Below are 21,025 nucleotides of genomic sequence, written 5' to 3' on the forward strand. Positions count from 1 at the left end.
TTCCTGAGTCTCTGGCGGTATCAATCTACAGGAGCTGGGCTGTTCCAATGCGCTGTCTTCCTCTGCTTGATCTACTATTGTACACCTGGTTCAGATACATGCCTAATAATGGAAACAGACCTCGCTCCAAATTACCTGTCCGCAACACGCTCCAGCAAGCCAATGACCATGTTTGGCCCCTTTTTTTTGCTCTTTTATTTTTCTAACTCCTGCAGTTTCATACTTTGACTCCGAATGTTGCACTAGGGGGGGGGGGGGGGGGGGGGGCTGACTGACAGTCAAAGGAGAAAGGTAATAATGACAGGGGTAGAATACACGAGGTGGGAAGGAGGAAGTTTTCAGGCTCGTCCATAAGCAATCGTAAGAGTAGGGAATTAGGAAAGGGTTCACAGGAGAGGAGGATCAGGTAGATATCAAATAGTAAAGGGAAAGCAATAGTTGCGGGTTGTCACTCAAGACTTCCGACTTCCGATTCACCTACTCTCGGTGGACTGGTCGAAACTCTGCAGCACATCCCCAACGACTCCCTCCTTCTTTTCCTGCTCAGGCTTGGTAGAAGGAGACTCCGTCGAAGCTGACTGTTGCACTCCCAGGGTCTTGGCCGCGATGGTCTTCGCCTGACTGCCACTGACGTTGCCGTAGACAGCCATGGCGTTCGCAATCATTCCACCCAGGTCACCAACATTGCCGGGGACAACCACCGAAGTACCTTCCTTGGCCAATTTCGAGAACGCGTCCACGTACTTCTCAGCCACGCTGAGGCTGACAGCACCGTGGGCGTTCTCCTTGCCGGCCTCGATGGCACGGGCGACGGCGTCGATGCCGCGGGAGGTAGCCTGCGCTCGCAGCAAGATGGCCTCGGCCTCACCATCGGCGCGATTGATCTGTTCAGCGCGCATGGCCTCCGAAGCCAGAATGACGGACTGCTTGCGACCCTCGGCGATGTTGATCGCACTCTGCCTCTGACCCTCGGATTCGAGAATCTCCGCTCGCTTGGACCGCTCGGCCGTCACTTGACGATGCATGGCAGCCACCACACCGTCGGGGGCATGGATGTCCCGGATCTCGTATCGCAGGCAGGTCACGCCCCACGCCTGAGCCGCCTCGTTGATGGCCTGGGTGATGTTGGTATTTAGTGTCGCACGCTCCTTGAGCACGTGGTCGAGTGTAAGCTGGCCGATTTCCGAGCGCATGGTAGTCTGCGCAAGCTGGGAGATGGCATACTCGGCATCCTCCACGCCGTAGCTAGAAAAGTACAAGAAATTCGGCATTCGTCAGCCCCAATCCCGAAGACTCCATAGTCTTGAACGAAGAAACGTCTCCAACGGAAACTCACCTTGCCTTGTAGGCATCGAAAACTCTCGTATACAGCACACCGTCAAGCTCCAAGGTCACATTGTCCGCCGTAATGGCATTCTGGCTGGGTATCTCGATGGCTGATTCCTTCAAGCTCTTCACGTAGGCAATACGGTCGAGGAACGGGATCAAAATCGCAAGACCGGGATCCAAGATCCGGTGGAACTTTCCCATGCGCTCTACAATCCACGCGGTCTGTTGAGGGACGAAGCGGATGACGGTGTTCATAGGAAGTGTCGAGTGGTTCGCAAAGTAGGCAGGCATGCCGCCGCTCGTCGAAGGTCCACCTCCGAAGTTCAGAAGGGACTGTTCGGGTGCCTGTCTTCGAGATGACGTGGAGACATTTCGTCGTCGAATGCGGTTCAGGGTGTTCGTGGTTGTGAGACTGGAGGCAGGAAGACGAGAGTTGTGGATTAACCGGTAAGAGCTGCTAGGGAGAGACCGGAGCAGCCTCGCTGTATGCCTGGAGGCCACTTCCATTGTGAAGAAGAAGAAGAAACTATCGACGAATCAATCGTGAAAGCGCGACGGAGGGGAACCGTTGAGTCAGACGAAGCTATCCAAAGACGTGAAGCTGGCGGCTTCGGCGTTCATCACCTGCCGAGGTTGGTGGCCTGAGGCAGCATGGTCGCTGAGTCATCTACTCCGATGGCTTCGCATGACCAATCATATCTCCTGCATTTCGGCCAGCATAAATTGGTCTCATCACGGAGTATACAGTTACATGGGCAGTCAACTACGAAGAACCTAACAGACGAATTGAAAAGGCTATGTTCGGATAGAACTCTTCAAGTCGGTAAACCAACTAACTACCCATAATATGCAAGGCAATAATATTCTCACCACAAGAAGACAAAAGTCCATAAAACCCATCTGATGCAAAACCCCAGCGCCGTCCCATGATCCCAGGCTGGTTGAGCAGATGCGCAACAGCAATGCCCTGGTAAAGTGAGCCCCCATAAAATCATTGGAATGAACAGGCATTCTCATAGAAAAACGATGCTAGCTTCAATTTTGTAGGTTTAAAATCTCATTTGCGCCCCGCTGTGGAAAGGTTTTTTTTTTCTCTTTTTAGTTCTGGTTCTGCCATTCGTACTAGAGAGCAAGAGAGCAAGAGTGGAAACATTATGACAATATTAGAAAAGAGAAAAGAGAAACGAAGAATCCGGGTAAACATTCTATGGTCGTGGGAATAACTTCAGCCCGGCCCACAGAAGCAAGCATCAAACACAGAAGATACTGCCCAGTAAAAAATGCCCGGACTCCAGAAATTTTTGAACCCTCCCATGACAAAAACAATAAGATAAAGGGGAAAGAAATGCACAAAACGAAAGCAAAAGAAGATGACAGATAGAGTCAACAAACACAAGCCGAGAGGACAAATGTGCATAGATGAATTTACCTCCATAAAAACTGGCCAACGGCAACTGAAAGAAGATAACATAAAAGCTGATAAGATAAGAATGCAAGTCATGATGGATGAAAGGCCACAAGAGAAAAAAGCAGAGAGAAAATAGGAGGAAAAAGAAGATAAAGTAAATGGTTGATCAAAGAAATGAGAAAAACAAAATCACTTTTTCAGCTCGGCTCAACCAGAAAACAGTCAAGCTTTTTTTTTTTGCGATTTCCGAAGTCAGGACCCTTCGCCAGTGTAGTCGAAACATTAGGCTTGTGATGTCTTATCGTCCAACTCGGCCAAGGTTGTTCGCAGCAAAACAGACGAGGTTTCGATCTGATCGAGAATGACTCCGGCGTTCAACAAAAAAAAAAAAAAACAAGAACCGTAAAGGCGATGCGGTAAAGCCGTTGGCTGACGTTTCGTGCAAGATCATCAAACGCTAGACTCTTAAATTCATTGTACATTTGTGCATTGAAATTTTTGGACCAAGAAGTGCGACCAGAATTGGTACAGAACATCCATATCACGGGTCACCGTCTCGGGTTGCCGTAAAAACTTTGTTCGTCAAGAACTCGTTTCGGAAAGCACTGCAAAGGTTCGTAAATAGAAACTGAAAAGACAAAAACCGTGTGAGGAGTAGCCTTCTTCGCGCAGGATGTCGGTATGTGGGCTCCGAGGGGTTGGTATATAAACCTCGGGGCCATCGACCTCAAATCCGACAAAGTTACGTCTCGACTGATGTCAAATTAGCGAATGGGGTAGAATAGAATGGATGCGGTGAGACATACCAAGAGACCAACATCCCGGAAGGAGAGGAGATGTGATATTCAGGAGAATTTAATCCGCCCGCTGTTTTCACGTCAGCCAGAGCTATTTCGATGGAAAACCACCCCGAACCACAGGTTGTTCAAAACTTACGACTTCGGCTTGAGCATCAACGGGTTTCGAAGGAGAGAACTCCGGGGCATCAGAAGACAACGAGGTCTTCGAGACGCCGTTAAACAGGGGCTGGTGAGCAGTGCCATTCACGGCGCCTTCGACGTGGTTCTGGGGGGCGGCGTTCTCGTCGGCCTTGCTGGGGTTCGCCGGAGCAGTGCCGCTCTTCTGCGCGGAAGGATCACGCTGGTCCAACGGCAGGACCCACTGCTCCCATTCCCTCGGTCGCAGGCGATCAACGCCATCCTCGCCGGTGATGTATTCCACGTTTCTCAGTGAGCGGGCCACATGACGGAGGAACTCGAAATCTTCGGTCAGAGTCTTGATTCGCTTGAAGCTGCCGATGAACGCCAGTTCCACGAAACCCTGCGAGTCCATGTGCTTGCGGAGGAAGAGATCCTTGCACAGGTTGTCCACAGAGAAGTAGTATTCAAGCTGCATGGAGACCATGCCCATCAGGGAGAAAGGCTCCATATATTGCTGGTAGGGGACCGCCGTCATGGGACCGGCGTGCATGGGCTGGTAGCCATACATCGTGTTGATATCCGCGGGGAACTGGTAGACACCGTACATGGCGCCAGAGTTGGGCAACGAGGGCGACCTCAAGGACATCCGGTGGCCTTGAGAGCCATTCGGGAGACCGTGCTGCGATCGCTGGCGGTCGTTGAAGCCGAAGGACTTCTGGTGCATGAACGAGTTGTGCGACATGTGGTTGTTGGCAAAGTGAGAATTCTGAGAGCCACCGAAACCGCCACGGCCCCGGGAGCCACGGCCTCGGTCAGCGCGCGATTCGCGAGAGAAGTCCTTGTCCTTGCGATCGCCATGGAATCCAGAGAAATCAGCCGATTTGGGACCGTTCTCGAACCGGCGGTCGTTGGAGCGGGGACCGTTCTGTGCATCCACGGAGAGGTTCGGGTTTCTGGCACCGTGGTCTCCGCCCTTGTTGGCCGCATCGTGGTTTCTGAAGGCCTTCGCATCGCGGTGGTGGCGGGGGAACGTCTCGCCTCCGTTGGCATGTCGCCCGGCAGAGGCGGCGTTGGCGTTCTCAGCACCCTTCGTTCCACGGCTTCGGTCCGTCGTCTGGGCCTTGCGCTGGTCGGCAGACCCGGCATCAGCACTGTTCGATCGCCTCGACGGCGCAGGGAGGGAGTTTGCACGAGCGGAGTTGGCCTCATTCCTTCCTCGGTCTGCGGGCGAGGCCTTGGCAGAGCCCTGGGCCGCCTGTCCAGAGGCAGCCTTATCGGCGGCGGCGGCATGAGCGCCGTTGCGACCACCCTCGCGTCCACCGCGAGCAGTGCGTCCACCTCGGCGGGCACCAGAAGGAAGAGGGGTGTTGAAAACGGCAGTAGGGACATAGGGCACGGGCATCCACTTCTCCTTGCCATGGGGTCGGATCACGGGGCTCTTCTCGGACTTTTCGGTCTTGTCGCCCTTCTCCTGGGCCTTGCGCTTCTCCTCGCCTTGGGCAACTTGCGGCGTGGGCCACAGGGCTGCGTCCTCGACAGGGGGCACAGATGCGTTCTCGTCGCGACCCGTTCTCTTGCGGTTGTTGCCCTCGGAGACGGCATCAGCTCCCTTCTTCTTAGGAGCAGCCTTGGGCTGCTCCTGCTGGTTATCACCCGATATCGAGGAGGTTGCAGAAGCAGTCTTCGCGTTGCCATTCTTGGCGGAGCTAGGCGCAGGCTTTTGCGACTGAACGACCTTGGCCTTGGCATCCTGTGCCTCTTTTCGCTTCTGCCACACGTTCACTGCGGGAAGGGGGGCAGCCTTCAGCTCCTTGGGGGGCTCTTCCTTCTCCTTGTCCTCGGCGGACTTTTCCTTGGGTTTTTCATCGCCACCCTGCGGCTTCTCTGACCCCGAGGCCTGTGATTGCTTATCCCAAGTAGATTCCGAGGTACCATTAGGTGTATTTGAGCCCTCGTCCTTCGCTTCCGTGGAAGTCGAGTTGCCGGCACTGGGGGACGTTGTGCCCGAAGCGTTCGTCTTGGATGCGGGAGCCGGAGTCTCCGATTCCTTGACCGAGTTGACGGGAGTCTTCTCAGCCTCCTGCGGTGCCTCTGTCTGCGAGGTCACATTGTTTTCGGCTTGCGAGCTCGAGTTCGAGTCCTGCTCATCTGGCTTGGAGACATCATTCGGCTCTGGGGTCGTCTTTGCGGATGGTACCGAGGGAGCGGCGCCCTTAGCGGCCTGAGCGTAGGAAAATGTGGCGGCCATTTTCGGTTTGTAAATAGAAAGAGAAGTCTAATATATCCGTTCTAGAAATGAGAAAGTTGTGAAAAAAGAAAGTTGTTCTGCCAGAGAACAGGTGCCTCCGATGGCAACTCCAATCAAAGCAACCTGCGTGCGCCAACTGTGGGCGAGACAGCTCCAACACTTGACGGCAAACAGGGGAACCAACTTCCGTCCTCTTGCGACCCCACCAAGCTGCAGATTCCCGTCACTAGACGTGGCTCCTACTTCGGGGCAGGTTGTGGAAGATGGCCGATCAAACGGACTGCAAGGTCACGAAAGCTTTATTCGCTGTCGAGAAAAACCGGTGTGGGATTCGAGGTACCGAATGCGGGTCTTTTCAACTGTAATTTTTCTACCACACGAATCGCGTGTAAATCGCTCGTTGATAGAAAGAGGTATGCTTCCCTGGAATGGGTCCGTTCCAAGGTCAAGTTGAAAGGCGTTGGAGACGGTGTGAGAGTCGACGTCGGTGACTTCGGCAGGAACGTAGTCAAACGAGGTTCTGATTTCACGACAAGACGGGATTAATACACGCGAGATCGAGACGACAACAGAGCTTTTCGAGATGATCCACTGAACGTTGCGTCAACCCAGCACAGAACTCACCCAATTTATGCCGTTCGAGATTCGGACCGTCGGAAGATTCGCGAGGGATTCCGATATGTCACTGAGGTAGTCGGAGGGTGAAACAGATCACGACCACGACGAATACACGCGAGAAACTTTTCGAGGGGACCCGGTTGGCGTAGCCCCTTGTGAAGCGTAGACGGAAAAGCGCGACTTGCACGTGGCGATGACCGCTAAGGTGGAAGATTGAATTTCCCAGCGAAGGGAAGAATTGAGGGGAAAGAAAAAAAAATTGGCAGGATTAAAGATCAGGCCGAGAGCGACAAGAAAAAAAAAAAAGTCGAAGCAGATCTCGTGCGGAGAAAAATCAAAAATCAAAAGGGATCAACCGATCAAGATGCCCTTGCCAGCAAAAAAAAAAAAAAAAAAAAATCCCGGGTAAAAAAAAATACAGGACGTGGGAAGGAGAAGATCGGAAGGCGGAAGATGTGCACTGAAGAATGAGCACAACCTCACTGCGGCAACACGGACGCCAGCAACGGAACGGGGGATGGCGAAGAGGCGACGAGGTGAGAGGAAAGGAAGAAAACTTCCAGGATGTTGAGGGGGGAGAGGGGGAGAAGGAGGGGGTAAGAATCCAGAGGCAGGAAAGGGCAGGAAGGGAAAGAGAGGGAAAAAGAGACGAGCGTAGCGCAGTGTGTGAGAAGAAGTCCGTCGACCAGAGGCACGCCGTAAAAAAAAAAAAAAAAAAAAAAAAAAAAATACAATCAAAAATCAAAAATCAAAAAGTAAGAAAGAGAAAATCCGAGGGAAGCAAATGAGAACAGAAACAGTAATAATAATTGTGGACTGCCAGAAGGGAAAAAAAAAAAAATTGGAAATTGAAATTGAAAATTAAAAAAATAAAATAAATAAAATAAAATCCAAAATCAAATAAAAATTGAAATGGAAATTCGAATTAAAATAAATCCAGTACAAAATGAATAAAAGAAATCCGATAATCACGGTGCTTTCCCGCCTGAAAACGCGGCGTTTCCCTCTTGCGCTGGTAAATCCCCTCGTCTCCCATGTTTCCTCCCATCCGCCGTGTCCAACGAGGGCGTCTTTCGTGCAATTCTTCCTGGTCGTCCCTCGCAGAACCAAAAAGACGCCTGGAAGTCCTGGGTTTTAGTGGATTTCAGGGCTTCTGTGGGTAATGAACCGCCCATTTTCCTTCCTGTCCGGGACTAATTCCGATCGCGGGTTTGGTTCGCCTCGCATTGCAGACGATTCTCAATTCCAATCCATGACTAGAGACGGATCTACGGAGGTTCTTGTCTATCCAGTTAGACCGGCCTCGTACCTGAGTCTGGGATACATACAATTCATACATACATACACGCGGGTATTCTATATATAACTCAATCCAGATTCCTCGCATTCCAGACCTGCCACAGAGACCGGGAGGAATGACTCTAACCAGGTTGGGGGCGGGTCCAATTGTCTTCCTGGGGAGCATTTGAGGATGATGGTGATAATCCGAGCACAGTATTCATTTGAACTGCCCATCGTCACCTGTGCCTTCCACCGATCCTTGTCCTCGGGTGTCCTCCCTCTACCGACGTTCCGCCGTCACCCATTCGCCAATCGACCTCGGACGACCCCTCCATGGACCTTCGGCCATTGTTCAACGATCCTTGCCATGGACCAGCAATTGGAGCACCGATGAAAATGCCGTCGACCCCGAATCACAGCCGAAGCCAAGTACACTCTCTTTGTCGTCCAGTTTAAGTGAAGTCGGACATACAGCGTCATGCTCTGACATACCTACTCCAGGTTCTACTAGGTTGGCAGTTCGATACATAATCGGTAACTTTCAATACTGCCGGTAACTCCAGTAACTCACCACCTCTATCTCTATCTCAGTTTCACTCGACTCCGGCCCTCGCAAGATCGGGACGGACATGCAGCTGGAGGGGCTTGGAGGGTTGGTGCCGTTGACTGACCCCTCCATGTAACCGTACAGATTTGGAATCCGCAGTCCGGTCGGAGGGCAGAAATATGGGATAATGGTTACAGATGATAATAACGGACCATCCCAGTCCCATGTGGTATTACAACCCCGGAATCCGAGCATCAGGGGTCTCGTAGGCAGTCTGCCCTGAGCCTTGGGCCTACGGAGGAGATGCCGTCTACAGGATATCTCCGGTCGATATCCATCCATCTAATTCGGCCTTATAAAGGAATAAAACACCAATCAAGCATCAACCTGTCGACGGAGGAGGTAAGTATGCGAGACATCAAAGATTCGAGGTGAAATTACCTCACTGGTGGGCCCACCTGTCAGATTACATCGCCGTACACTTCCATTGGATTTTCGAATCGAATATTAATTTCGAACGTTATACTAATACTATGTAGTATTAATCTGCCGTTCTCCGCAGGTGCTCCGAGACCCAAGACAGGCATCAGGGCACCTTTCCTCCGTGGGATTATTATGATTCACCATTCCTGTGTAGCCCCCGGGCAGCGGCAGCAGCAGCCCAAGTAAGGGAGCAAGGAATACGTACACCAAAGTACACGACTGGGGAGGTAAGAGGGCACTATTCTCCAGGGCTACGAGGAATGCCTTTCCGCATGATCCTACGACCTACCGTACCTACGCTGGACAGAGTAAGTGTCTACGGAGACATCGATGGTTTCTTTTCTTTTCCTTCCCCTGACTAGCAATGTATGTACGTGCTTGCTTCCATCTGACAGGTCTTAACCTGGAACGGTCGAGGACCAGTCCGGATGGAATGTAAAAAACCGTACGGTAAGTGACTTTCCGCCCGTCCAGTCCAGCTCGGCCGCCCTCACACTCGGACTCACGCTGAGACAGACTGGACTCCAGTGAAGCCCTTGGGCCAGGTAATAAATCATAAGACATGACTCGGGTATTTGCAATACGTCGCACTCTGTCCCAAACATGTTCCGTCTAAATTTCTTCCTTCATCGGACCTTCATCGGCCCTGACCTTTTTTTTTCTCCCGAACTCAATTCGCATTTTAATTTTTATGCCGAATTTAATTTCGATCTCAGCCCCGGAGTATGTCTGTGATTGATGATTCCATATTATGGTGATTTAAGATCATCGGTGCGGACTCCGTCTGTAATCTGAAAGTGAAAGCAGTAGCACAGGATGATCTATAATACACGTGATGTATAACATTAACATATAATGTGGTGCCAATTCTTCCCTTCCGGCGTGTGCCGTGCTTTTGGTCCTTATCCACTTCGGTACTCCGTAGGTATGGATGGAAGACTGGAAGACTGGAAGTACGTACATCCTCAGCCTCTGTAGTCTGAATACAAAGGTACTCCGCAGAAGCCAACCTAACCTCAATGATCTAGGTACATGAATAGTAGAACCAGGAGTGTAAATGCTCATGTCATAGTTGTTGATTCCAACCAATCAATAAACCACTCAATCCACCTCTCAACACGGACGGGGGACTGACTAGACACGTACGGGGCGCGGTCACGGGGTTTGAAAAAGCAAAATCTCAAAAAATACTAATAATAAATGGTAATGAATAATACTAATTATGAGATGCAATTCCAATGGAATGAACCATCGCTTAGCAACCCGCGTGAACGTTATTAGGGCTGAGGCTGCCTTTTTTTTTTTTTTTTTTTTCGTCTGGCGGAACTCGGGAGTCTTCGGAGGTTCCGTGCCGGATTGCATTATGGAAGTATCACGTGCTGGGTTGCCTTGTATAGCAGACGTCATTCATGAGGCTACTTTTCTTATATTCATACAAGCCCTTTTGAGTCTCTTGGTTTGCAGTCCAAATCATCTCTCAACCATCACCACTTACCAATGTCGCACACTAACCAAGACCTGTTCGGCCGGATCCAGCTCCAGAGAGGACTGCGAGCTGGTCACGGATCCCAACCGCGCCAGCACCTGCCAGACCAGTTTGCGCTTGAGGTTCTCCCGCACCGGGATTTTTTCGACGGCGTCGTATCCGTTAAAGTACTTGATGTAGGTGGGCCAGTACTCCTTCATCGAGTTCCGAAGCCCCGCGTATTCCAAGTCGCCCTCGCCGGCATCCCCGGGTCTGCCGGCACGACCGCGCAGGAAGAACCGTGGGCGGTCGGGGAACCGCGCCACGATCTCGTCAAGCCACCGCGACTCAAGCGGCGAGGCACGATGCGGGAATAGGATCAGGGAAGAGGTTTTGAGCGACGCATGTCTGTCCAGCACGGAGTGCGTCAGGCGCATCCCGCCCTCGAGATTGGACCGTCCCGGCATGGGCGTTTCTTCGCCGCTGCCTTGGCTTGCGAGGGACGAAGACGAAGAGGAGCTCGCATCGTCAAAGTCATCATCGCTGTCGTAAGACTCGCCGCGCTTTCCTGCGTCCGGCCCTCGCTTCCCCAGGTATCTATCGACTTCTTCGCGTCGCAGGGCCATCTCCACGGCCATTTTGATTTCCGGGTTGACTTTGACTCGGGAGAAAGATCGAAGCTGGGTCACCCACCCTCCACGCAACAGCCAGGCGAGGATGGCGAAATAGGTATCTTTGTGGTCTTTGCTGGGGATGAAGCTTCCGTAAGGTCGGGGGGTCCCGCTCAGAGCGGACAACATCTTTGGGAGGCTTGGAAGCGTGGGAAATGCCGTTTGATAGGCAGTCGTCGCCACCTCCAGTTTGCTCAGGTCGCAGTTCGGAGAGACGATGAAAGTATCTCGTTGATGAAGGGGCGGAATCGCACGTGCCCGTCTCCAGTACACAAGATGGCTTGCCAGAAGCTGGATGGTGGAGAGGGAGATTCCGGACGATGCAGATATCTGAGCAAAGGACTTGGTCGGTTTTGAACAGCGAATGTAGTGAGCGAGTGCGGGAGCCAACGCTCCCCCAGACGACTCAACATCCTTCAAGATACTGGTCTCGTTGTCCAGCAACAGTAGCGCAAAGTGTTTGGCCGGGACCTGGTGCGGTGCCGTATTCTCATCGGCTGTCGGATCATCCACCGGAGTGACGCTGTCTGCCGTCGTGAGCCAGAGACCAGGATATGCCTTGTCGGTTGGACCAGGCAGGTACGGTGTCGAGGTTAAAGGAGGAATCTGGAGGGAAATGGACACGTCCGGGCCCAGCCCAACGGACGCGATCTTCGACGCGGAGATACTAGAGTAGACGGTGTAGATGGCCCTAGCCAGGGACGATTGATTGATGAGCTCCGAGTAGAGAGTGTTGACAGACATTCCTGTAAGCCTCATTAGCACTGCATTCCCTTCATTTCCACCTCACAGCATTCGCATCCACATACTCTTCTCTTTCGCTTTCTCCTTGATGTGTGAGATATGCTGGGCCTCCCTCCAGACATAGTCCGTCCGCGCCTGTTCCCATTTCAAGGCCTTCGCAAACTTCTTGATGATATTGTCGTAGATCTCCCGAATGCGCAGCGAATACTCGAGCAAGGGCGGATCCAGCACGAAAACCACATTGAACATCGTCATGGAGTCCTTATCATCCGCGTCCAGCAACTCGCTCGCCGGCCCTCCTCCCCCGGTCTTACTACTGGTCATCGACGCCATCGAAGTCATCGACGCGCGCTGCGATTCCGCCGCCGCCCATCCGCTGGGATTCAGCGTCTCCGTCGACGCGGCCATCGTCGCCTCCGGCCCATCGTCCTGCACGTCCTCGACATTTTCATTGTGACCCAGCTCTCCGCCCTCCCAGTCGGCGCGCGGCTTCTTCTTCTTCCGCCGCTGCTTCCGCCAGGTCCCTTCCTCGCGCACAAACACCGGCCACCCGACGAACGCCAGGTCGTTGATCCCGACCTCGAACCGCCGTTTGTGCCACGACCGCGACGGGCTCAGCACCTTCTCCCAGACGTCCGCAGGCAGCCCGAGCATCGACTCCCACGGCGCGCGGAACGGGCCCCCGGCGCCCCCCGACCCATCCTCCTGCCGATCCGACGCCGTCCCCGGATCGTCTTCGACGTCGGAGGCGCCGCCACGTTTGCGCAGCAGCGTGCGACTCGAGCTGATGGACCCCGGCCGTTGAGAGTCGCCCCCAGGCGACACAGACATGGCCACATGATCGTCTAGACCGAAGTTACTCGAGCGCCGACCGGTGGTCGCCGACACCGCGCTGCCGGCGAGGTGCGTGGAACTGGGGTTCTGGCTGGGCGCATGGTGCTCCTCCTCGTCTTCGGAGGAGGTCGAGCCACTGTCCTCGCTGGAGCTCGAGTCATTGCCCCGCGCGCCCTGGCCGCTTTTGGTGCGTGACGCGCGCCGCGCTTTGCTGGTGGTGGCTGCGGGTCGCAGGCCGTTCTCGCTGAGCGGGTTGGGGGGATAGTGGAATACGAAGCGAGGGCCGGCTCGCGAGCGGACGATCAGGACGATTGCCACTAGGCAGGGGTCTGGGGGGCGTGCGATTGAGGACATTGGGGAAGGGCAGGTAGGGACATTTTTCTTGTAAGAAAGATGGAGTGGATGGAGTTGAGGGGATGCGGAAGGAGAGAGAGAGGCTGGGGGTTTTGGAGTTGGATTCCAGTCGGCGGGACTGCTTTCCCCGCATGGGCCTTCCTTCTCTTGTCTTGATCATCTTTTATGTCCTCTACAATTCCATCACGAGAATTCCTCTCCAATATACAAATGCATGTTCACTAGTATACACAGATAACAAAATCTAGAATCAACACAATCCCCTCAACGCCAGAAATGGAGAATTCAAAAAGCCCCGGTCCCCAACGACCAGGCCACAAATCTGCTAATCATCCAAGGTATCACATCGCCAATCATACAGCAATTCCACTCCCATCGATTCTCATGGTTTTGTCCCTTGCCCTTCACTCGAAGGCGCGGCGTTCGTCCCGCTCGCACCCTCCTGCTTCTCGAAGATCAGTCCGAGGTTCTTGAAATCATCCGGCGCCATCAGGTTTCTATCGGTGATTCAAATCCATTAGCCTTCTTTCTTTCTTTGATATATTGTTCCCTCAATGCAAAACGTCGACGAGTCGGCGCGATCGCATCACAGGACCGGAATAGCTTCCGGTTTAGCAGGCGAGAACGTACTTGTCCATGCGACAGCCCAGATATCCCTTGGCAAGTTTTCGACATTCCTCGTCATTGACGCCTCGGCTGCCTTTGAGGCATTTCAGGTAGCTGGAGATTAGGTGCTTGCATTCGCCTGTTCGGGGGTCCGGTTAATATCCGCGGATTGGAGATGATTCGGTATGAGGTGTTACCTTCGTGGTCAAGGGGGAAGCTGCCACGCTCCGGACTATAGTAACAGATGAGTTAGCTTCACATTCCCTTTTGCGGCTGCTTGTACATCGCAGAGTCTGGTGGAATGATATCGATATGGCATGACAAGCAGGAACGCAGCAACGTGCGGAAACTCACGGCGTAGGCTTGTAGTTCGTGGCGCCGCCACCAGGACTTCCGAATCCCATTGTGATGAGTGTTTTGTCTGCCAAGCAAAATAAAAAGAAAATAAAGGCAAGAGGGTAATTGCAATCAATCCAGAACGCGAGAAGACAGGCCACGGCGAGAGCGAATTGGATGCTCGAGGAAAAGAACGGATCGACTTCGGGCAGACAAACAGAGCAAACATGCCAAACATCCAGCAGAGTCATTCCTGGTCTTCATTATCTACACTGTTCTACGCCTATTGGTTCCCAGGATCGAGATATGTATGCAATGACGTAGAGTTGGCTAATTCCAGACATGGTTGCATGCAACCTGCTCACAATGCAGGTGCGGAGTCGAAGCAAAAGCCTCCAGCCCCTCTCGTACTTGTGGAACAACTGGATATATAACCGGGAGCCCGGAACTGATCTATGAATGACGTCGTTGGTCGAGAGTATCTTCTGGCAGTTTTCACACCATTTCTGTAACATATTGCGAACTGCCTGATTATATTGCTCTATTTTATCCACCAAAATGCCTATGTACGCTGTTCCAACCACATACTGAACCTAGACTCTAACCCCAGCATCGCCAGGACCCTCGAAGGCAGCTGCCAATGCGGCGCAGTCGAATTTACCCTCGACTCGAGCACCCCCGTTCCCTACCAGCTCTGCGCCTGCAGTATCTGTCGCAAAGTAGGCGGATACAATGGCAGCGTCAACCTGGGCGGGATCAACGAGAGCCTGAACATCAAGAAGGGCAAGGAAGCTCTCAAGTACGCAGCGCCCTTTCGCCGCTAGATCACACTGTTATATTGTAAAAAAGCAGAAAGGGCTAACAGACAAATGCAAAGGAAATATTCCGCCATCATGAACCGCGGTACTGCCGACCAGAAGGTCTGTTCGAGCGAGCGGAACTTTTGCTCCCATTGCGGCACGATGCTCTGGCTGTGGGATCGGCACTGGCCAGAGCTGATTCACCCCTTCGCCTCGGCCATCGACACGGAGTTGCCGGCGCCGGACGAGATGGTCTGTATCATGCAGGACTCCAAGCCGTCCTGGGTTCGGTGGCCCGAGGGCAAGAAACAGGTGTTTGAGGAATACCCGGAAGAGAGCCTGGAGGGATGGCACAAGAAGCACAAGCTGTTCATGGCTTAAGGGTTGAACTTGGACAGCATGGACTGTAATCTGTACATGGGTTGATGACGACGATGATTACGACGATTGGAGAAAGCTACAGTACGGTGTAGGAGTGATCAAAATTTGAATTGGAATTTGACATTATCATTATCTCTTCAAAGTAGCGTAGGTGCCCTGCAAGATTTGTTCGTTAGCCTCAGCAACAATACAAGTGTGCAAATATAAATGGTTGAAGCACAAAGATCAGTTCTCCAAGGTGAAATTTAGTTTTTTCTTCAATGTAGTTCAGTAAGAACACAGCGAATAAATTTGTTCATCAGGCAGTGGAAGGAACAAAGAAACAAAATGGCAACTCACACTTTGAGGGTAAAAATGGTCTACAAGAAGATATTCCTAATTCTTAGAAGTTGACGAGTCAGCACACATCTTGCAAAAAGCATGAGTGATCCAATATTGAATGATGTCAACTGAAGTCAGGCTTTGAGAACTGTTAGCATGTGTTGCCACCGTCTGGGGTCAAGGCTAGAGACTCACCTCATTAAATCAGATTTTTGTATGGTAATGTTCATCTCCACACGAGTACGCGGGATCAAACAGTGTGAATAAACTATTCATCATATGATGTTGACGAGATATGTGTTGGGATAGAAACTGGGAGGGCACAAGTATTACCTAGGCACAGCCAGTTAGCACCCAGTTGGTCAAGAGCATGACAACCATAAGATATTGAATTCAAGACTCAGGTGACGAGTTCTCAACAACCAATACACCGTCCTAACACCCGCAGAGTTTGTACGCTCTGCTTTTGATGGATGCAGGCAGATGCACACGTCTGTCCGCCCGTTCGTTCAAAATATCCTCATCGAGGGGGTGATAAGAGGCAATGAATAGTGGAAGATGGTGTTTACCTATTCAATTGCTCGTTAGCAGATGTCACAGCAAGACAAGTGAGTGAAGCAAATGAAAGGGTTTCAAAAGAGGTCAGACAAGGCTGAAACTTGAGTTAAAACACGAATTCCACATGGTGATTAAGTTTGAGGAATGCCTTAGCGTGTCATAGAGTCATCATTCAAGGGGAGTGAAGTGAAAGGAAACAATGAAAAATGAACCAAAGTCGCAGCATACCTTTTACAATTGATGAGGGAGTGGTCGGAAACAGCAGGGTCATCATAAGATCTGGTGTCCTAGAGGCATGGCGTTAGTGACATGCTTCAAGCAATACATCAAATGAGAAAGTACAAAGATCCATGCACTGATCAGAGTAATTCTAGAGACTTGTAACAGGTCCTTCATGTTTTTTCGGCCGTGGATACTCCTGTTAAGGAAATTCATCCCAAGGCAGGCAGACAGAAAGAGGGTGTTGTGTTGGAAGGATGCAGTGCAACTTACTCCTTAAAAAGTGAGTTTACTAACGGAGATTGAGGATACCCCCGTTAGTAAACTAGGCAAGTGTCGAAGGCCAAAAGCATTGCGATGGCTGTGCTCTGAGCTGTCCAAATGGAAGCTGCAGTTGCAAGCTGATGCAAGTTGAGAAAAAAAAGTTTGTGGGTTGCGGCAGAATTTTATACTACGAAGCTTAGGGCCACGGCGGGCGGAACGCACCAAAGCCGCTGTTTGTCTGCGAGACAAACACTTCCGGATGAGACGCGCTTTTTGCTTCAATTTGTCTGGATTGGGGATAAGGGGATTGGGGGAGAAAGCCAGAAGGTCCTAGATAATGATTCTGAATATCTACTCTAAACTCTACATGATTTTTTCTACTCCCTTGGACCCCCCTGGACAGTGACAATGGCATGATTGCCTTAAGGTAGCTGGGGGTGGACTTATGAGATCAGGCCAAACCCACCATCTACCACCACCAGCCATGGCTGGCTTGCTTGCAACGCAGTGGAGTCGATCCTCCCCACGTGGTGGCTCTTCGGTGACCAGACGAGAGCAAGTCAAACTGGTTGTCTGCAGCTCATCGCTGGATAGCTGAGACTCTGGTTCGCCCAGACGTCATACCCGTAGCCAGGAAAACGGCCAGACCTGAACGCGTCAAGTTGACGTCGATTCACCTGCACTGAGTAGATAGGATATAAATCAAGCTCCCACCCTGTGTAGCAGACTTTTACCAACCACTGAACAATTCAATTGAATTTTTGATAGCTTATTTGATCTAACACCAAGATGCCGACCAACTTTAAGCTCAACAACGGCGCTGAAATCCCTGCCGTCGGATTTGGCACCTGGCAGGACGCCGATGAGCAGGAGCAGGCTGTAATCGAAGCCATCAAGGCAGGATACCGCCACATTGACACGGCGCGTGTGTAAGTCCGATGGTCGCAACCTCTTGGTGCCGGGTAGTGCCCAAGTGCTGACAATATCCTCAACAATAGTTACGGCACTGAAAAGGCCGTCGGATCAGCAATTAAGAAGAGCGGAGTGCCCCGCGACCAGCTCTTCATCACGACCAAGCTCTGGAGCAACAAGCACCACCCGGACGACGTGCCTCAGGCCCTCCAGGACTCTCTCAATGATCTGCAGCTGGACTATGTCGACTTGTTCTTGATCCACTGGCCGGTGGCATTCAAGCGAGGCGACGAGTTGTTCCCCAAGGATGCGAATGGAAAGCCTGCTGTTGTGGATACCGACTATGTCGCTGTATGTCTTGATTCAGAATTCTTCACCCAGCTTAGGATAGTATGCTAACTGCCCTGTTCTCTTATGTAGACCTGGAAGGCTCTGGAGAAGCTGTTGCCTACCGGCAAGGCCAAGGCCATCGGTGTCTCGAACTTCTCCCAGGCCGAGATGGAACACTTGCTGAAGAACTCCTCGGTCGTGCCCGCGGCGCATCAGCTGGAAAGCCACCCGTGGCTGCAGCAGCGGGAGTTCGTCGACTGGCACAAATCCAAGGGCATTCATGTCACCCACTACTCGCCGTTTGGAAACCAGAACGAGCTCTACTCGAAGCATGGCACCATTGGCAAGCTGATCGAGGACCCGGTTCTGGTGGAGATTGGCAAGAAGTACAACAAGAGCGCGGCGCAGGTTGCTCTCGGTGCGTTTTTTTCTCCCTTCTGCATTATTTAAACAGTCTCAAAGAGCCAGAAAAGCTGACAGATGATATAGCATGGGGTATCACCCAGGGTCATTCCGTGCTTCCCAAGTCCAAGACCCCCTCGCGCATCAAGGCGAACCTTGAAGGCGACTTCAAGCTGAGCGACGAGGACATGAAGAAGATCGAAGGCATCAACAAAAAGCTTCGGTTCAACGACAGCAGCGAGGACTTTGGTCGGGACTTCTTCACCGATCTGGAGGGGAAGAACTAGGGATCTCCTCCCTTTGACGTCAGTTCCATGCCGCCATGTATTATGATGTAGTTAGTGTATCTGAGCTAGCTTAGACGAAGAAACGAATGTAACAGCACTTCCCATGCAGAGTTCAGGGTTACCCATTTAAACTTTCCCCTCGGGAGATCCCAAGACTTTTAGCTCGTGGCGCAGTCCAGCAGCTCTCGTCAGCGGTTGGGCCAAGATGCTCGGCGGTTTTCTGTGCACCGTCATGCTCCTTTGTCCCTCCGTCATGCCGGCCGTTCCGCCTTGTTGCTATCCCTTGCTTGCGACCGTCTCGTCGACGCAGCTCGGTTCGTGATTCTGGTCTAGTTTGGATATATTTGGATATATTAGAGGCCTGTATGGCTCATAGTGTCCAGCATGGGATCTCCGATGTTGGCAAATGCTCGCGTGGGCATTTCTAAGCGCCTCGTGCTGTCGTATATCATCGACTGGATTTTCATTATGTATGATGACCTGGTCCTTTGCCCTGCCCCTGATCGTTTGCTGGTTGAAGAAAGGCCTCGATATTAATATTCTTGCAGTGGTATCGCACTTATTGGATATGGGTTTTCTCGGGTCACTCCTAACCACCGCCCGTTCGCCTTGACGGATCAGAGCATCTCGTTCCCTTACACAGAGGATGAGACTGTTCGGACCAGCGTGCTGGTGGTCGTTTCGCTGATTGCGCCGGCTGTGATTATCTTCCTGGTCATCTTGCTCTTGGTGCCTGCGTCCGTCTCGCGCGAGTCAGGCTCCCGGCTACTGCTATTGAAGTCTAAGATATGGGAGTGGAATGCCGGATGGCTGGGACTGGGATTATCTGTCGCAGGAGTCTTCATGGCTACTCAGGGCCTGAAGGCTCTGTATGGCAGGCCACGTCCGGACATGCTTGCGCGCTGTGATCCGGACCTGTCTGACATTGCCTCGTATGCAGTCGGTGGTCTGGGCCAGAGGCTTACAGAGGCACCTACGTTGGTGAGTTGGGAGATATGTCGGAATAAGTCTGATGATTTGAAAGTGAATGGATTCTCTAGCTTTCCCAGTGGCCACTCCTCCAGTAAGTAAGCCTTGCGGTTGTGAAATTCCTCGCTTCAAAGCCAAATACTAATGGAAGTCCATGTATCCAGTCGCGTTCGCCGGATTGGCCTATTTCAGCCTTTGGCTATGTTCTAAATTCTCCATTGGTTTCCCCTATCTGGCTCATTCGCCGCTCAGCCAGGAGCTGCGGGTACAGAATCGGGAATCAATTCGCACCCAGGGAGCGGCCCCTCCGGTGTACACGGTCATCATCGCGTTTGTGCCTCTTGCGGTCGCTTTCTTCATAGCGGCATCGCGCTGGTTTGATTTCCGCCACCATGCATTCGACATTATAATCGGTTCTCTCATGGGACTCGTTTTCGCGTGGGTTGGGTTCCGACTGTACCACCTCCCCATCATGCGCGGCGCCGGCTGGTCATGGGGAGCGAGAAGCCCACGGCATGCATTCTTCAAAGGTGTCGGACTGTCTAGTCACGTTGGCGCTGATAATTGGTCGAACAAGGGAGAATCCCCGGTGGCAACAGGGGCTGAGAGACAGGAGGACACGGTTGACCTCGAAAGTGGACGACGTGATTTGGCGGAATGAGTGTGACGTCGAGAAAGGACGACAGCGCCGAGTGAAGGATGTCGCCGGCGTTGGATCTTTTCGAACGCGATATGTAATCTATGTAATCAGCCTTTTGAATATGATAGTTGCTTTTGGACTCAAGTCGGTGATTCTTTTTCGCAATTCGAAGGCGACGTAATCTTGCCACCATGTTCACCTCCATCCACCCACTCTGCCCTCATCCCATCTAGCTTTGGCTTCCCTTCTGGCGGCCAATTTGGCACTCTCAGCCCTCACTCGCCGGGTCCAATCAGCCACTTCTTTCTCGGTTGCCCGTCCATGATGCTCCTCTTCGAGAAAGCTCTCCTCCACCGCCTGGCACACAGCTTCCTGTTCGGCAATAGACGCCGCCAGTCGCTGATACAGTGCCTTTGGCGACCACGGAGCCAACGCGGTATCCATTTCCGATTGTTTCTTTCGCCAGGAAACCTCGAGGGATTGATGCGTCAAGAGGAGGGTTTCGGTCGAGCCGCGCAGCTCTGTCAGATGGGCTTGAAGCTCCAGGAGACGATTGGCTAGATCTTCATTGTATTTGAGTCGCGACTGGAGATTCTCCTGATGGGCGGAGTAGGAGGGGTGCTGGCTGGCGAGCGCGGAGAGAAGATTCGGGTCTTTAAGGATGGTCTGGAGGTCCACGGTCCTGTAGAGTATCCGGTTAGACTAAACCACTTCCATGTTGCGCTGACTACCTATGGGCCGAGGGTAAACGTCATACGATTTGTCCTTGACGGCGTCAGGCAGCCATCCCTCCTCGGCAGTCGGAGCTTGGGGAAGAGGATTGGCATGAGCCATGCCGGAGAGAGTGTGTTGATGGAATCCCTGCGACCCCATGCCGTTCAGTCCGTAACGAGGGTCCTGGTACTGGTGTGGTGTAGATGGGTTGATCTGCGGTGTCCCCCCTCGACTAGCCTCGTGGCTGCCTGGTTTGGGAGGCGGAGGCGGAGGCGTGTCGGGATGGAAGGCTGGATTCATAGCGGAAGGGAAGGCTGCAGGATGCATTGGCACCAATAATAGCAATCCAACGAGGTGATGAAGGGAGAGTCGTCTGGGGATGAC

At 52.3% G+C, this 21,025-nt stretch overlaps 9 protein-coding genes across 9 annotated transcripts; 3 read left to right on the forward strand and 6 right to left on the reverse strand.

The window, feature by feature from the left end:
• Positions 1-261: 261 nt before the first annotated feature.
• Positions 262-2,123, reverse strand: P170DRAFT_468681 (SPFH domain-containing protein). Its single transcript, XM_024852568.1, has 2 exons — positions 1,337-2,123; positions 262-1,245 (listed from the first exon to the last, which is right to left on the reverse strand). Exons 1-2 carry the CDS (start codon positions 1,834-1,836, stop codon positions 474-476), a joined length of 1,272 nt encoding a protein of 423 aa, XP_024699259.1. The 5' UTR covers positions 1,837-2,123; the 3' UTR covers positions 262-473.
• A 1,299-nt stretch (positions 2,124-3,422) lies between these two features.
• P170DRAFT_66266 (La domain family) lies at positions 3,423-6,329 on the reverse strand. Its single transcript, XM_024855323.1, has 2 exons — positions 3,544-6,329; positions 3,423-3,490 (listed from the first exon to the last, which is right to left on the reverse strand). Exon 1 carries the CDS (start codon positions 5,903-5,905, stop codon positions 3,626-3,628), a length of 2,280 nt encoding a protein of 759 aa, XP_024699260.1. The 5' UTR covers positions 5,906-6,329; the 3' UTR covers positions 3,423-3,490; positions 3,544-3,625.
• Positions 6,330-8,166: 1,837 nt separating this feature from the next.
• On the reverse strand, positions 8,167-8,749 carry P170DRAFT_66313 (uncharacterized protein). Its single transcript, XM_024855324.1, has one exon. It carries the CDS (start codon positions 8,691-8,693, stop codon positions 8,346-8,348), a length of 348 nt encoding a protein of 115 aa, XP_024699261.1. The 5' UTR covers positions 8,694-8,749; the 3' UTR covers positions 8,167-8,345.
• Positions 8,750-9,583: 834 nt separating this feature from the next.
• Positions 9,584-12,961, reverse strand: P170DRAFT_468683 (nitrogen permease regulator 3 family protein; the record flags this gene model as incomplete). Its single annotated transcript, XM_024852569.1, has 4 exons — positions 11,780-12,961; positions 10,347-11,716; positions 9,796-9,858; positions 9,584-9,625 (listed from the first exon to the last, which is right to left on the reverse strand). Exons 1-4 carry the CDS (start codon positions 12,900-12,902, stop codon positions 9,584-9,586), a joined length of 2,598 nt encoding a protein of 865 aa, XP_024699262.1. The 5' UTR covers positions 12,903-12,961.
• A 125-nt stretch (positions 12,962-13,086) lies between these two features.
• Positions 13,087-14,140, reverse strand: P170DRAFT_441399 (uncharacterized protein). The gene is made up of 4 exons (XM_024850299.1): positions 13,863-14,140; positions 13,706-13,740; positions 13,533-13,647; positions 13,087-13,399 (listed from the first exon to the last, which is right to left on the reverse strand). The coding sequence occupies exons 1-4, from the start codon at positions 13,910-13,912 to the stop codon at positions 13,285-13,287; spliced, it is 315 nt and encodes a 104-aa protein (XP_024699263.1). The 5' UTR covers positions 13,913-14,140; the 3' UTR covers positions 13,087-13,284.
• P170DRAFT_418452 (GFA family protein) lies at positions 13,951-15,139 on the forward strand. The gene is made up of 3 exons (XM_024847223.1): positions 13,951-14,410; positions 14,464-14,643; positions 14,722-15,139. Exons 1-3 carry the CDS (start codon positions 14,403-14,405, stop codon positions 15,023-15,025), a joined length of 492 nt encoding a protein of 163 aa, XP_024699264.1. The 5' UTR covers positions 13,951-14,402; the 3' UTR covers positions 15,026-15,139.
• A 1,604-nt stretch (positions 15,140-16,743) lies between these two features.
• P170DRAFT_514259 (aldo/keto reductase) lies at positions 16,744-18,318 on the forward strand (the record flags this gene model as incomplete). Its single annotated transcript, XM_024855193.1, has 4 exons — positions 16,744-17,316; positions 17,386-17,650; positions 17,720-18,047; positions 18,119-18,318. Exons 1-4 carry the CDS (start codon positions 17,177-17,179, stop codon positions 18,316-18,318), a joined length of 933 nt encoding a protein of 310 aa, XP_024699265.1. The 5' UTR covers positions 16,744-17,176.
• Positions 18,319-18,702: 384 nt separating this feature from the next.
• On the forward strand, positions 18,703-19,948 carry P170DRAFT_451085 (phosphatase PAP2 family protein; the record flags this gene model as incomplete). Its single annotated transcript, XM_024851167.1, has 4 exons — positions 18,703-18,788; positions 18,867-19,032; positions 19,105-19,381; positions 19,452-19,948. 4 exons carry the CDS (start codon positions 18,703-18,705, stop codon positions 19,946-19,948), a joined length of 1,026 nt encoding a protein of 341 aa, XP_024699266.1.
• A 174-nt stretch (positions 19,949-20,122) lies between these two features.
• Positions 20,123-20,941, reverse strand: P170DRAFT_368997 (vacuolar protein sorting family 37 protein; the record flags this gene model as incomplete). The annotated part of the gene is made up of 2 exons (XM_024844887.1): positions 20,123-20,609; positions 20,685-20,941. 2 exons carry the CDS (start codon positions 20,939-20,941, stop codon positions 20,123-20,125), a joined length of 744 nt encoding a protein of 247 aa, XP_024699267.1.
• Positions 20,942-21,025: the final 84 nt, after the last annotated feature.

The sequence above is a fragment of the Aspergillus steynii genome (genome assembly GCF_002849105.1).
Source record: "Aspergillus steynii IBT 23096 chromosome Unknown P170scaffold_10, whole genome shotgun sequence".
In the NCBI taxonomy this organism is placed as follows: domain Eukaryota; kingdom Fungi; phylum Ascomycota; class Eurotiomycetes; order Eurotiales; family Aspergillaceae; genus Aspergillus; species Aspergillus steynii.